Genomic DNA, 17,108 nt, shown 5'->3' with positions numbered 1-17,108 from the left:
CCCTTTACTTTATTTTGAATATTTGCCGTTTATTTTAGCCACGTTTTCAGGCTCAGCGGGTTCGAACACGGGTTGTTCTCGTCTTGTTTCAAGTTTCTAGATTTTCGTCTAGTTTTGTCTAGTTTCAGCGGGTTCGAAGTTTCAACCCCGTGTTTGATGCAGTACATGCACTGATACACAACGCTTGATGCACTAGACGAGAACAGCCCGTGTTCGAAGACGGGTTGTTCACGGCTCAGCGGGTTCGAACACGGGTTTTTTCATCTAGTGCATCATGTGTTTTCACAAAATGTATCCTCGAGAAAAACACAGGGTTGAAACTTCGAACCCGCTGAAACTAGATGAAACTAGACGAAAAACTAGAGACTTGAAACTAGACGAAAACAACCCGTGTTCTAACCCACTGAGCCTGAAAACGCAGTTTTTTTTACTGAATTTTCTGAATAGACTGAATAACCAAACTTTGATCATTAACAAATTTGGGATAAAATTGATCACTTAAAGTTATTAGACCAGAGAATAGACGGTAAGTGTGTGCCTGATTTACGGTAAATTTGATTGTCTCTGCAGTTTCGTCCTCTCTCCTACGCCTAGTGATTCTATTCAGGAAACTTTGGTCTATAATTGGCTACTGACAGTTATAGTTAGATCGTGGTAATGACACGTAAGTAAGCAGAGACTCGGCCTAATAGTAACCGAAACTGTAAAAAAAGAAGTTTTGATAATACTTAATGCACCAAAAGAATCGTCTTTTTTATACCGATTCCAAAAGTATAAAATTCAGTAGGTTTAAAGTTACCTAACAAAACTAGGAGCCTGAGAAAATTTGCTTCATTTTTGAAAAAAAAGGGGGAACATTCCCCAAAAGACTTGTGATCCTGATGAAAACCCCATCATCAAATTAAGCATATCAAAAGACTATTGCTATGGATACCTGAAGTTTTAAACCCTTATCTAAAAAATATAGGATTTTGCATTTTTTCCCCTCCAGAAGAAATATCACGGATGCATGTTTAATTTTTTCCTCAGGACTGATCATATTAAAACAATGGTTCTAGAAATTTGGAAGAGGGCTTATTTGAATGGATATGAGATGTTCTAGTGTCCTTTTAAAGCAGCCATAAAGATTGTGCCCAGGAAAGTGGCATTTTCTACAATTTTGTGGCACCAAACTACAATTTTCCCCCAAAAAAGGGCCTAATTGCTATCGGCTGAAAATTTTGAGACAGCCAATCGCTTAAAGATATCGAAAATCCATGTACTGAATCTCCCAGTGTCAGAGCAAGTAATGCCACACGATGGCACGTTCGTTCCTAAGAAGTCATATAATCCATATATGATAAATGATTAAGATAGATATTTATCCTTAAACTTCATTTAACCAAGCTGATTCACTTGATGTGTCTTTGAATTATATACACAAATGCAAAATTGTCCATCAGCGATTAGAAAGGATGGGAAATGAGTCATTATTTAGGCAGAGTGGTGAAGGTTCCAGATGCCTCTAAGAAAGAATTTTAATGTCCAAATTTTTCAAATTATCATAAGCCTTCAGATAAATATAGAAAGGGATCGGAGGGGGTATAGGCTATACAATTTGCCTATTTTTTACATGTAGTATTTGTTATTGGGAAAGGGGGCATATTTATCTCTTAGTGCCCAAAAATGCTAAGGGTATTAAGGTGAAAGTTTCACAAAATAGTGAGGGAGAATTCAAACTAAATCTAAACACAAGTTGTCAGAAAGGTGTATTAGCAATATCTTAGGAACGGCTTAGAGTATTAAGTTGGGAACTTGCGGGGGAGGGGTGGGTTGAACTAACCAAATGCAGTATGTGTATGCTCCTACAACTACTTCTATTGCTAATGCTACTACTACAATTGTAGCTACTACTATCACTACTGCCAGTACCCTAAAGCTAAGGGTATTAAAATGTCAAGGTCAGATTCCAAGGTGAGCTAAGGTGAAAATTTCAGGGAATGTTGAGAGGATGTTGAACTAAATCAAAACACAATATTTTCATTCTGGTTGTCAAAAGGGTGCATCAGCAATGTCCGAGGAGGTGCTTAGGGCATTAAGTGAAACTGTCAGGGTGTGTTGAGGGGGTTTTGAAAGAACAAAAGGCGGTACGTGCATACTGCTACTGCTATTGCTACTAATGCTACCACTACTACTGGGGCTAAGGGTGTTGAAGCAAAACTTTCAGGGGATGTTTAGGGGAATGTTGAACTGACTTAAGGCAGTATGTGCATTCTAATACTACTAATTCTACTGTTATTGCTACTAGTGATACTACTAATACTACTGCTACTGCTGTTACTAGTATTACCACCACTGCTACTACTACTACTTACTGCTACTGCTACTACTTACTATTGCTATACTAGCTAAGGGTATTAAGGTGAAAATTTCAGGCAATGTTGAGGGGATGTCAAACTAAATCAAAACACATTATGTGAATGCAGGTTGTTAAAATGGTGTACCAGCAACATCTCAAGAACGGCTAAGGGTATTAAGTCAAAGCTTTTAGGGTATGTCGGGGGATGTTGAACAAATCAAAAGGTACTCTGCGAATTCGACCACTACTTCTACTGCTGCTACTACTACTATTAATACTACTATTGAGGCTAAGAGTATTACGGTGAAACTTACACAAAATGTTTAGATGGATATTTAAGTAAAAAAAACACTATGTGCATGCATGTTGTCAAAAGGGCGTATCAGTAATACCATAGAAACGGCTTAGAGTTTCAAGTGGAAATTACAGGGGAATTTGATGGGCACAATCTGTATGCTGCTACTTTTATTACTACTGCTACAACTGCTTCTACTACTACTACGACTTCTCCTACAACTGAGGCAAAGGATTTTAAGGTGAAACTTTCAGAGAATGCTTAGGGGGATGTTAAACTCAATCAAAATATACTATGAGCATGCAATTTGTCAAAAGGGTGTATCAGTAATATCATAGGAACGGCTTAGAGTATTAAGTTGAAACTTTTAGGGTGTGTTAAGGAGGATATTGAGCTAACCAAAAGCCAGTGTGTACATGCTACTACTACTAGTACTACTACAACTGACACTGTTGCTACTAAAATTACTAGAACCGCTGCTACTACTACTACTACTGAAGCTACAGGAGTTAAGGTGAAACTTTCAGCGAATGTTGAACTGAATTGATACACACTTTTGTTGATGCTGGTTATCAAAATTGCGTAATATTTATATCTCAGGAACAGCTTAAAGTATTAAACTGAAGATTTGAGTGCATGTTGAGTCGGATATTGAACCAAACAAAAGGTAGTAAATGCATACTACCACTGCTACTTCTATTACTACTACAAAATCTAAAGGTATTAACGTAAAAATTTTAGGAAGTAGCTTGGTGAATATTAAACCAAAACACACTATGTGTATACAGGCTGTCAAAAGCGCGTATGAGTAATATCTCAGGATCGGCTTAGAGTATTAAGTTGAAACTTTCAGGGTATTTCGAGGGAGACGTTGAACTAACAAAAGGCACTATGTGCATACTAATAATAGTAGTAGTAGTACTAATACTGCTACCAGTGCAACTATTTTTAATGCTAATTCGTATTAAGGTAAACTCTCAGAGATTTCTCAGGGGGGGGGTATTAGACTAGATCAAAATACACTATGTGTCTGACGGCTATCAAAAGGATGTATCAAAGATATCTCAAAACAGCTTAGGTTATTAAGTTTAAATTATCAGGGCTTGTTGAGGTGATGTCGAACTGACCAAAAACTCATAATATCAATGCTACTACTGCTACTACTGGTACTGATATTACCATTACTACTACTACTCCAACTGCTCCTACTACTACTACTGCTACTATGACTACTACTGTACTATTGCTAATGCTAAGGGTATTAGGGTAAAACTTTCAGGTAATGGTGAGGGCGGTGTTGAATTCAATCAAATATCACTATTTGCACACAGGCCATTAAAAGGGCGTATCAGCAATATCGCATAATCGGCTAAGAGCATTAAGCCGAAGCTTTCAGGGCATTTGGAGGGGTATGTTGAGCTAGATCAAAACACAGTATTTACATGCCGGTTATCAAAGTGGTTCACTCGCAATATCCCATCAACGCCTTAGGGTATTAAGCCAAAACACTCACGGCTGCTAATATTACTACCACTTTAGCTACTGCTTCTACCAATTCTATTTGCAACTGTAACTGCTACGACTGAAGTAAATTAAAATAGTTTAACTGCATCCAGGTTATCAAATAGCATTGAAAGGGTATCTTAGGACTGGAATAGGGTATAAAGTGGAAACTTTCAGGGAAAGTTTATGATGATATGAAACTAAATAAAAAGGTTCTATGTGCATCCTGGTTGTCAAAAGGACGTATCAGCAATATCTAAAAAACTGCCAAAGGTATGAAGTTGAAACTACCAGGGCAACTAATGCTACTACTGCCACTTCTACTGCTACTACTACCGCTGAATTAAATCAAAGAGTTTAAGTCCATCCAGGTTGTCAAAATGGCACATATACAATGTCTTAGCAACAGAATAGGGTATTGAATTTTTTTTTCTTTAGGGAGGGTTCAGTAGGGTGTAAAACTGAAAGAAATTTCAATATGTGTATCAATATTGCCAAAGAGACGTATGAGTCCATATCCCAAGAACAGCTAGGGGTGTTTTGTTGAAACTTTTAGAGCATGTTATTAGGGACGTTGAAATAAATCTAAAGACACAAACACCATCCAATTTTGTCATGAGGGCGTATTTTTATATCTTAGGGAAAGACAAATGTATGTAGTCAAGACTTTCAGGGCATCCCGAGGGGGATGTTTGTTTAGATATAGATGTTAGAAGGGTGTATCTGCAATATATTTAGAATGGCTAAAAGTATTAATGAGAAACTTGTGTTTGCTACTGCGAATACTTGGAACTGCGACTGTCTCTGCAACTGCTTATGACTGCAACTGTGACTAATTGTGACTGCTACTACTATTACTGCTACTACTACTGCTGCTACTACTGCTAAAACTGCTAATGCTCCTGTTGCTACCACTACTGCTAGTACTACTACTATTATTGAAATAAACCAAAAGAGTCTAAGTGCATTCAGGCTGCAAAATGGCAAAGATTCAATATTCTAGGTACGGAAAAACAAATAAACTCAAAATTTCAAGAAAAGCTGAGGGGATGTGAATATGGTATTACTATATATAGTTTGAGTTTATTATTTATTAAAATTTCAGTTTGTTTTTGGTATAATTTATTTATTGATAGAGATTTATAGTAGTTTTACGCTTGAAAATTTATTTGACGTAATTCCTGCTCATCTTTAGTTGAATATAGCTCTTATTTTTTTTAATACTTCTTTTGTAAAAATTATTCATTTAAATTAATTATAACAAAAAGGTAAAAGCAATCACCTTGTTTGACATTTTTCTGACCATCTGGATACACATCGTGTCTTTTGACTCAGCTCTACACACCCCTCAACAAGCCTTAAGGGTTTCGACTTGATACAAATTGATATTCCTAAGACCTTGCATATATGCCCTTTTAAAAACCAGGAGGTGTATATTTTCTCCAGATTTAGTTCAATATGTCCCCGAAGTTTCAACTTTATAAACTTCGCCATTCCTTTAATAAAATGATAGTAATCATCTTTATTTGGATTCGCACGTGTCTGTACATCCAATTTATGGTTTTAAACTATTAATAGTTCAATTTGCTTTGCTTCGAACCGGAGTTTTCAATATTTCTCATTTTAGGATGGCTTACCTTAAGGATCTCCTCATTTCTGTGTCTAAGCCTACTCGGTTCTCAAACAAATCCATATTTCCATCTTCCAGCGCTAAGCTTTGTGGTCTTTTTGTACGAGCTGAAAAGGCCCTTTGCCTGCGAAAATTTTTAGTAGGAATTAAATAAATACCAAAATTAAACTTAAAAAAACAAAACATACGCAGGACTTACAAAAAAAAATGAAGTAGACGGCTATTTCGAAGTATTTTGCTTTATGTTTCGATATGTTCGAACAGATTCCTGGTACTTATGTGTTGTATAATACACACTCGAGAACTTGTATCGCGAACATGAGACAATACCCGGTTTTCACGGTTTCAATACCAGACAATTAGCTTTGGCTTGGTGGGAAACTACATTATAGCTATGTTTTAATTAAATATTTAGTCAGTATTTTGGTTAGGTTAGGTTGGTTTAGGTTACGTATTTGAAATAATGCGCTCCATAATTCTTTGTTGTAGTTTTCATAATTTTGTTACTAAAGTATTTTATTTTCATAATATTTTGTTTTATTTCATTAGCATTCACCACATAAGTACCATATTCAACCATATTCTATAACACATAAGGACCATATTCTTTTTTAGGCCAATGTGTCTGAAACTCCTTCATGTAGCACTGGTTGCACATTTTTACCACTCTCAATACACTTATTCAGTCCAAGTCTTTTTTTTCCTTTAAAAAAATCCTTTTCTTATTCCTTTCAAAACTTTATATGGACCTTTTTTAAACCAAACCTATACAGTGACTAGTCTATCTCAATAAAAACACACGCCAATCCCAAAACACGGCAATGGAATACCATTTTTTACAACATGAGACTGGAATACTTAAAATTAGTGACAAAAAGGTATCCAAGACGCGACCTGAGCACAAGACAATCCGATTCAGCAAGAAGCCAACATTTGAGGAGCGCACCAAAAGAGGATACCTCCGTAAACACTGAGAAAGACCAAATAAATTATCATTACAGTGTAGAAGTTAAAAGCTTTTTGCCAGGTTGACCTTCCCATACCAGGTTTTTACGTCAGCACAACCGACAAGCAGAAATGACCCTAAACTAGAAGAGCCTTTTACTCCCCTAGACATCACTCGTAACATTCAAGTTGTTGCTTGCGCTTTCTGAAAATAATACAAAATAGCAGATGCATAACGGTTGTTATAACACGAACGTTTTATAAAAAAAAAAACTATTTTCATGCTCTCTTAAAAATGGGTTATTTTCGGTAAAGCACCAGTAACCACTTAAACTTCCTAGGATGAGGATGGGCCACCTAGTAGCCTCCTGGACCATCGGAGAAAAAGAAAGAAAAAAAAACGAGCACATCAGTTAAAATTTATATGAAAGGTTAGCATGTTTCAAAGACGATAATTTCAAATTGTACTTTTTACGTCAATTTGACCTTTTTTTTAAGTATTTCAGGATTTCATGCAGAATTTCTTAGGATTTGGCTCATAATGACAAATTAGTGATATATTGTAAATGATAAAAATTAACGTGTCTGAAGCAGTATTTAATCGTAAATTTATTGACCTTGAAAGCTCCTAAGAAAAGTTCTTTTAATGCTTGGTTACTATTGGTCTTTACTAGGTCATGGCTTCGCTTCAACCTTTGATGGAATTTAAGAATAAGTAAAATAATTAAAGAAAGTTTTGCAAGACATAAACATGTTTTTTATTTCTCCTAATAAAAACTGAAAAATTAATAATAAGATTCTCAAATTAATAATCCGTGGTAAAGAACCCAATTATAAATTAGATGAATTCATTAGCATACATCATTAATATTTAGTAGTTAATGTGAAGTCTGCTTCTCCACGAGAAAAAATACTTTTATAATTAAAAGATTTCAAAGTAGAATATACAAATTGCGGCTCACTTGTGTAATCAAACAAACGGAAAAATATATATAAGAGATAAAAAGCTAAGAAACTGCTCTGAAGAGTAACTGCCCTTTTTTCACTGAAAATTAATATTATATGACTCTGGGAAGAACCATAATCTTCAGTAACTATAGTAACAAAAGCACTAATCTCGTGCCGAAAGAACGCACTAATTTTCTTGATCTGCTGTATGTTGAGATAGCATACATGGCATTGTTCTGTTTTTACCGAGGAAAATTGGAGCAATCATATCAAAACTATAGCCTACAAATTGCTAACCTTTCAGTTCAATTTCTCCTTGTCCTCCCCATTCTTCCTTTATAAAGAAAAATTTTCTGTACTTACGTGTTATAGCGACAACACCAAAAAAGGGAAGTTAGGTTAATCATTATGAAATATATCAAAATATGATGAAAATATAATACTTTAGTAACAAAATTATAGAAAATAAAACATAGAACTATGGAAAGCGGGCCGCCCAGAACACATTATATTAGATACCTAACCTAACCACCTCTACACATTAAATATATAATTAAAATATACCTGCATAGTATTTTATCTCGCTAAGGCTAAGCTGATTATCTCCGAGTGGATACAAAAAACTCTTTTCATTACAGATCAAGAACAAAGTATGGTCGCTATAACACGTAAGTAGCAAATTTTCTAAGATGAACGGTAAATAAAAAACAAAGTAACATACTCATTTCACGTTAGTTTCGTCAATTACTATTAAGGACTAGTAGTAGATTTTTCCGGACAATCCGCTTAAAAAAGAGACCCGGAGCGTATAGTTCTTTGTGAAAATCGGATAAAAAATCTTTCAAATCAATTCCCCTAGCGGTGAGAGAAAACAGGTTAAACTTCTGCATGTATACAATACGGTACCATTTCAATAGAGCCTACTGACTTGCAGCTTAGGTAGTAAGAGTAATGCGCATTCCCACTTTCGATTAGTACATGTTGCAAATACAGTTTCAGGTTATTTTTCGTCGTGCTTTGATGTTTTTTTACCTGAACCAGTCCTTATAACACAGTGATTCAGTCTCCGGGAGTAGAATGCTAATATTGAATTCTACGACTGCTATAGGAAAACATTTCTACCGCTGCTATAGGAATTCCCATACTATTTGCTTTTACCTATAAAGTGGTCAAGCATGTTTTGAAACTATAGTCAAGGTTGTATAAGATAAGCAGACTGGTTTTGTGTTTGTTTTTTTTAAAGTTGGCAAGGTATAATGTGGACAAACATGTTTTGAGAGTACCCACGCGTGTGTCATTACACTTACACGTGAACATTCTAAAAATCTGGCATGATATAACGTGGTCCAACATGTTTTGAGAGTATTGTCAAAACTATATAACTCAACCGAACCAGTTTTTGAGTCAACACCCGTTTTTTAGGAGCCAATCAGAGAGCGGAGGTTACTCCATATACAATAACTTGATTGGTGATTGGAATTTGAATAAAAGGAATTATTGTCATTACAAATAATATTACTGCGAAACTTGAATTCAGAGAGAATAGTTTATTCAAGAAGATATTAGTAGAGAAAAAATTAGTGGCTCATCTGCACTATTGGACATTAATCATGAGATCGGCAGCAGCAACAACAATATAGGAGTACCCACTGTGGCGGTGGAAAACATTAGAGGCTGTACGCTATGCCTTGAATGGGACGCTATGCATGCTAGATACGTGATATCATTAAGCAAGTTTAAACAGGAGGAGCAACTATGTTTTGCTGGAAAAGTGAATATTCTCCATATAAATAAACTTTAATCAGCATTAGATGTGCTATCGAAATATTTCGACGAGAACAATATGCAGTAGTGAGTATTATTATTGGTATAATTATACTCAATAAAATTGTTTCTAAATAAAGGTATTTTTCTTTCTATAGTAGACTAGCGTATATTTTTTAGAGTAGAAAAAATTCTGGTTAGTCTGTAGTTGGTTGTGAGAGAGTTAGGACTCTGAAAAATGGATAGATTTGAGAAAGAGCAAGTCCTGAGGAATCTAGTGCTTATGGAAAAACTTTTGATTCTAGATGACGATTTTCTAGAGCTTTCTATTCAAAGGAAGATATTTTCTTAGGGAATGCTTGTCGATATAATAAAAACTAATTCTCCATCATTAGACTATTGTATGAAGCTTCTACGTGGTCCAAATTCATTTACACAATTTATTGATATATTGATCACAACACGGCAAAATGATATTTTGGATATGCTTTTAAACATTAGTTTAGTAATTTAGGACTTTTTTTTCATGAGAAAGATGGTGTTCAAGGATGATTTAATCCTCTCTCTGTATCTCAGACAATTTTTGTTGTTGCTAGCTCAGTTTCATTGTGACAGTGAGAGTGTCAACACATGAAAAAATGTTCCATACATGTCCACTATGTATGTACACACTGGGCAGCTGGTCATCATGTGAGAATTGCACAATGATTGATGAGTATGATGAAAAGTGTAGATTATGCAACCCGTGTATATTGCTTAGAGGATATGCTGTACAAATGAAAGGTTGTAATTCCTGTCTTGAAGAGGTGTATGACTCTCATCCTAGAGGGCACCTATGCTCCAATTGCCACTATGATAAATGTGATCACTGGCAGAATACATATCCAGGTATGATTGGAAAGAATCTTAAGCGTGATTTTGGTTTACTGCTACGAGATTGGTATCTTCGTGGTTTTAGATTGTTCTGGGAGGAGGAGCCGGGTCAGCGATTCAACTGTTGGAACAACAAAAGAATTTGGTTTCTACGGCATCGTTGTGAAGACAATGGGTGTTATGATTATAAGCCTACTGATTTTTATTTGGCTGTGACGGAATGTGATTCGACACTTGAGGACACTGTTTGTGAAATTGCTTCAAATAGTCAAATTGAAACATGTGAATTCTATAGAATGAATGAGAATAGTATCATTGATCATACAAAGAGATATGACAAGAGTGAAGTTACACTCTACGGTAGAAAATGTGACCCTGACATTGCAGTACATCAGGATCAGTACACTGTGAATTCAGATAATCTACCTGCACTAGTTGTTGTCGACAAATACCTATACCTAGTAGAAGATAAAATCTAAAGAGTAGAAAAGTCTTTTTTTTATCATGTATATAAATTTTTATTAATAAAAAATTCCACATACATTTTTAGAACATTTTATTCGTAGGGCACTAAAATCAATATTAAATACGCTTGTAAGTATATTTTCCACTAGAAAGTCATTCAATCGAGGTAAGTCAACATACATGTTGAGAAACTGCTTGTAGGTGTAGCCACGATATCTGAACATAAAAAGAGTAGTGCATAAAAGCCACATGTCTTTGTCATCAAATCCTGTGCTCTTCGTTGATTTTGAATAATAGTTTTACAACTGCTATCAATAAAGTTGCCGCTGTATGGAGTGTAAAATTAATACGATAGGCCAAGAAGATCAAAAAATTCAGTATTCTTCAATGTTTGAAAGAACCATAACCACTGGCTAGTCTTCAAAGTCAATGGACTGCTATTAACAATGATTAGGGTATTGTTAACACTTGGAATTTTTTCAATGAAGTTCGAAGGTATACAGTAGGAGTTTACTGGGACATGTATGAATCCATACTAAATATGTTGATTATTTCGTTTGTGTTCATGGTGCTAAGTCTAGTAGAACACTGCCATCGCGTGTGATTTCCCAGTAGGTTTCAAATTGACTCAGTGATATTTGCGTGATACTCTCAGTCAAAGCATCGGCAAATGTACACTCTAAACGTACATTCCCTTTTTGCACTATGCTTATATTCTGAGTCCCCGACAGGTCCAAAACAGTTACTCCTTGATTTTTTAAAAACATTGAATCGGTTGTCCCATTTTCAAATAATTGAGTCATGAACTAAAATTGGCATGGTCGACTTTTGCATAATTCTATAGGAGTTTTTGTCAAATGATAGAGTGTACAGTGGAATACCATTCGCTTTGCACAAAAGGCTATATAGATCAAACAAATTAAAATTATGGGGGGATTCAGTTGAGGGTCCAACGGCACTGGCACTCTTAACAAAAGCCAAAGCCAATTTTGATGGGATTTCTCCATTGATAAATGATGAATCGCTATAGCTACGAGAGCCGGTGGCAATGTGACGTTGATTGGTGATCGTATGGGGGAAAAAAGGTTTAATGCTTTTGCCATTGGCTCTTAGCTTTTCCACTGCCAATGCAACAGAGCTCATAACCTGTTGTTTTCGGACGTGGAGAATTGCCGATGTGATAATGACATTTGCATCGGGTGCTGCAGGAAGTGTTTTTCTCAAAATGAAATTCGATAGGGCCAGTTGCAACTTTATGTCAATCTTGACATTAGGGGGTAGCCATTGAGATATATTGAATATCTCATGATTAAATTTTTCAACCAGATGATACTCCTGGCTCACTGCAGTAGTCAACTCACCATAAGTATCAACACCTGATCGATATTCATAGCCCAATGATTGTCCTCTCAACTCCTTGTACGCCTTTGGTGTCATCATCATAAATTGTATGTAGCTTGCATAGTTGGATAAATTATTGCTAGTGCTCACCAATGTTCCATTAATAAATACATTAATTTGTTTGAATAGGTTGCGTAGAATACAGTTCTCGTAGGAGAGACCGTCGGCAACAGTTGGAGTTGTATTATCTGGTTTTTTCTTCACCACAACATTAAAATCAATAAATGTTGACGAAAAATCAATTAAATATTCTTCATTGGAAAATATTTGAAACTGTATATTTCCCAAGAGGGGCTGTTGGAGATGAAACTCTTCATAGTAGCCATACTTGACATTAACATTAACATTTTCAGCATTGAAGAGATTCAATGAAGAACTGAATGATGGATGTGATTCCTTGTGGGGGAAATAAGTCATCTTAAGAGAAGAAATCCCTCTTTGATCTAACAATCTTTTTCTTTTTCTTCTGCTTTTTAGTCTTCCTAGTTTTGTTCTTCGAAATCGTTGGTGATGTTTTTCACCTTTTACTTGAGTAGAACCTGATCAGTGAATAAAGTGCACGCATCCTTTTATGTTCTTCCTCATTTTGCCGAGATTTTAATAGATCACCAACGGCTCTTGCTGAAGATCAAATATTTTCCTTAGCACTCTCCTTGAAACTATTGCCCGAACCCCAGTCCTGTAGAGTGGAGGCAGCAAAATTTGATGCAGCAGGTACAAGATATTTTCTGGCAAGGGGTAATGCAGAACGAAATAGCCTAGCAAACCAGCTACCAAGATCATAGCCAAACATTTTTGCACACCCCTTATAGTAGGCCGATCCATTGCCTACTTAATGATGACTCAGAGCACCAACATGACATTTGATATTGGGGTAGAGAAACGGGATTATCCTATCGTTAATTTTAGCTGATTGTAGTCTCACTGACAATGTATCAAAAATTACAAGTGATCACTATTAGGCTTTTTGTTATTGTTAGAGGATCACATAATACACTTCTCAGTGTTACATCACAGAGTTCCAAATACGAAGTGTTTACAGGAACATACTGAAGATGCTTTATATTATAGTGATGAACAAGTTCATGAGTTGTTTTTCGTTCAAGAACACGTAGGAGGGGGACATTTGAATTACCGACTCTCGATGTTTCCACAAAGGATGCATAGAGAAATATGCAAGAGTCCGAGGCGAAACCAGGTGGATAATCAGCAAAAATAACTTGATTCAACCCGTAAACGGTGACAGCCTTTTTCCCATTGATCATATTCTGTTTAAAGCCAAGAACGTCTCTCAGATTATCATTGAGAATAATGATTTCAGTGTCAACAGGTGAGGTAATGTAAATCCTATCGTGTTCCAATTAATAATTAAAATGGAATTTACCATTCCTACGATATGAGATTTTGATATCGATCGTACAACACCAATCTGTTATATTATCAAATTCAATGTATTTCAATTGGGCATGGGGTTATTCACTAGATTTAAGTGCTTTAAACAATTCAGAGTCAGCAAAAGCCGTCCAATCATATGGTCTAACTTTTATAACATACGAACGATCCTTTCTAAGGATGGCATAGGTATTTTTGAGAATACAGTCGACAAGGGCCACTTCATACGCACCGTCAAATTTGATGGCGGGGGAGAGTTTTGTCCAAAAATCACTTGTCTTATTCAAGTCATTGTATAGAGGATCGGCAACGTTGGACATAAATGTTACACAGAAATCATTGGGCTTTGTCAATATCTTCAACACCAATCCAACAATCAAAATCAGAGTTGAATGCTAGCCACCGAAGAAGTAACTGTTTCCTGTTTCTGTGAGTACGTGTCTTTAATATGTTATCAGTGCGATAGATTTCACTATTATTTTTAACCATTTGTAGTTCATAGTCATAAAAGCCGCCTAGAATCTCTTCATCTTTGGTATCGCGCAAATGATAAGTTATGGGTTTAGTGTCTAGGATTTTTGCCACTTAAAAAAGTTCGGTGGACCACAAGTAATTCCCCTTTTCAAAAACATTAGGTTTTCTATTAATTCGAACAGTATCACCAACATTGAATTTATTTTTCTTCTTGACAATCGTTTCATTGGAATATTGTTTAAGAAAGGTGTCAATTGTATCATGACCAGAATGATGAACTTCCGTTGGGATTGAGTTGGACAATGATCGATGAGGTCGTTGATTATAAATCAACATGATTTTATCTAAATCATGAATAAAAGCCGGTGTATTTTTCAATGTACAATATCTTGAAATTAAAATTCGAATAGTTCTTATCAATCGTTCGGCTAATGCCTTTATAGGACTATGACTATGATAGAGCAGTGTACTATATTTCACTAGTACTTTTGCAACATGGGGATTAACAAATTCACTACCACGATCCGTTTGAATTTTTTTATATGAATCCTGTTCGAGAATATTTTCAATGGCATGAGCAACTTCAACACCTCTCTTTGATCGCAATGGAATGGCATATGCATAGCGACTAAAAACACTGATTGCAAGTAGAATGTACTTGTACGGTGTATTGTGACGTGATTGAATCTCATCTAGAGTTAGGAGATCTGCTTGCATTATATGCAATGGGAAAAGGCTTTAGTTTTTCGATAATTAGTAGCACGAAGTCTATGATTTCTATGCAGAGTGTAACTTGATTCATTTTTTAGATAGTCTTGTACACTTTTAGTGTGAACACCAGTGACCTTGGAAAGAGTGGTTGGGGAACTTAAACTCACTACCTCACCCATATTTTAATAAGCACGTTTCAGAACTTCAACCATTTTGAACGTAAACACGTTGTGTAACGTCCACTACCCTTTTGTATACTAGTTGTGGTTGGTGGTGGTGACATGATACGTTTTCGCTTTTTCCTCGCCATCACTATTGTCAAGTTTTTTCCACTAGGTGTGCTAGTATTTTCCAAGATTGATTTAAATTCTTCTTCTTCTTCTTCTTCTTCCTCTTCATATTTTAATGGTGTTGTTGTTGATGATGCATGTTCATTTAATTTTTTTTTAAATTTGTCTATTGCTAATAAGACTTTTGGGGAAGTTTAATGTATTTAGAAAGTTGTATAGATGAGCGTCAAATGATAATAGTCCTTTACGATTTGTAACCATATCATAGATTAAATCAAGTAGATTATAGCTCTTGCCTTGAATTATAATCCCTTTCCCAGTGCTCTCAACTTCAATATGATCCTGACCACTTTCCATGAGATAGGTTAGGAGTCGTTTAGTTTGTTCACGATATGAGTGGGGCATTAGATTCCCAATTTTCCATACAAGTGAAACCAATTCTTTCTTCTTTAATTGTATTCCAGCAGTAGAATCCCGAGAAGATGATTCTTTTTTTGGGACCAATAGCAGCAGTGGGCTTCACATGGTAGTGCTTGTATTCGTCCCCTTGGAAAAGTACATTTTGAAGTAAAAGCAGTTTCGTATCATCTTCAGCATTCTCATTGTCAATGAATTTACTCAGATTGTCCTCAAAGTGTTCCACGGGCGAGAGAGCGAGTTCTATTGGAGTCAATTTATAGGGTTTGCCATCTAGAGAAAACTGTTTACAAGTCCTGCAATTATCGGCAGTAAAAGTGCGAAAAAGCTACCACCCGCCTGAAGAATTCGTTTTTTTTTTAATTCTTTCCTTTCTTTTTAGAGGCCAATGTACGTACAATGGAACGATGTTGCTTGGCCTGTTTCTTAACTACTTCTGGCAGTTGAACATTGCCCTCGGTCAAATTTAAACAAAGTTCGGATGTTATATTAATTAAACTATTGTCAATACCATGTTTGAGTATGGCTTTCCTAAGCGAGGGTTTTGAAGTGCTTAGAACTGAAAACAGATGTCTATTTTCATGTAGTTTCTTCAGTGTCATGATAGCGACTAATAGGTCTTTTTTGTGTTCACGGGGAGATATACTGTAATTTCATTGTCGAAAATATCTTTGACTACGCACAGATCCTCAGGTGTATTTTGATTAAGATCCAATAGGATATAGCCGCAGGGTTTATTAGTTGCCTGATTGTATAATGAGCAGAAATTTAGGAGTGTCGGGGTATATCTGTTTATTGAGATTTATTAGCGAGCTAGAATCACGAACAACTCTGTAGATGATATAGTAAGTACAGTTGAATGCAAGTTTTTGCATACGTTTGCTCCGATGAAAGAGACTGTGTAGAACCAGAGTAATGGATATCTGCTCATGATGAGAGCGAACAGTGAATAATTGTAGCATTTCCTGGGACCATTGTTCAATAGATTCAGCCAGATCGTCAATAATCAGCCAAGAGTTTGCTTCAATAATGCCGAATAGATCAAGCTCCTGTATGAATTGAATCTGCACCAACTTCGTCGTGCCAATTGCTTTTATTTTATCGCATTACTTCCTCCATACACTATAACAATAGAAAATTTTTTTCGGCTTTTCCAATAGTATTGTATAGTAATTATTAATTATACCAGTCGAGAGTTTTGCTCTTTCTAGTTTTGACAGTACACACAGAAATGATCTGAATAGCGTTTTGAATTGATACATGTTCCCTTCAACAGTTCACCTGAACAACTAACTTTAGACTATAGTTGTCTAATGACTAAATAATTTCCCTATTACTAGTCTGTGTGGTCAAGATCAAAAAATCAATAAAGAATCATATTTCTTGTATTAAAAACAGCACTTTACAGAAAACAAAGAAAAATACACTTTTTAAATCTATTTATAAAAAAAATTCACTAGAAAAAGCACTTAAAATAATATCACTTTTTTTTAATTTCAATGTAACATGTATATTTACAAAAGCACAAAAAAAAATCTGCTCTAAGTAAAAAAAAAAAGATAACTTTGGTAGTGGCGGTGCGCCCCCCGCGGGAGGCCGCCACCCCCCCCCCCTTCTCCCCCTTCTCCGGCCACTGTACCCTAGCCACATTGTAGTAGAATT

At 35.7% G+C, this 17,108-nt stretch overlaps 1 protein-coding gene across 1 annotated transcript in view; it reads right to left on the bottom strand.

Moving 5' to 3' along the window:
• LOC148953974 (uncharacterized) overlaps window positions 1-17,108 on the bottom strand; it is a 259,497-nt gene that overhangs the window by 210,883 nt on the left and 31,506 nt on the right. The window contains exon 3 of the mRNA XM_089086057.1: window positions 5,774-5,890. Within this exon, the coding sequence (XP_088942183.1) occupies window positions 5,774-5,890 (117 nt within the window). The remainder of the gene's footprint in view (window positions 1-5,773; window positions 5,891-17,108) is intronic.

The sequence above is a fragment of the Artemia sp. Qi Xiang Cuo genome, chromosome 3 (assembly GCF_049724085.1).
Source record: "Artemia sp. Qi Xiang Cuo chromosome 3, ASM4972408v1, whole genome shotgun sequence".
Lineage (NCBI taxonomy): Eukaryota > Metazoa > Arthropoda > Branchiopoda > Anostraca > Artemiidae > Artemia > Artemia sp. Qi Xiang Cuo.
Note: the sequence above shows the minus strand (reverse complement) of the source record. Positions and strands in the feature narration are given on the sequence as shown.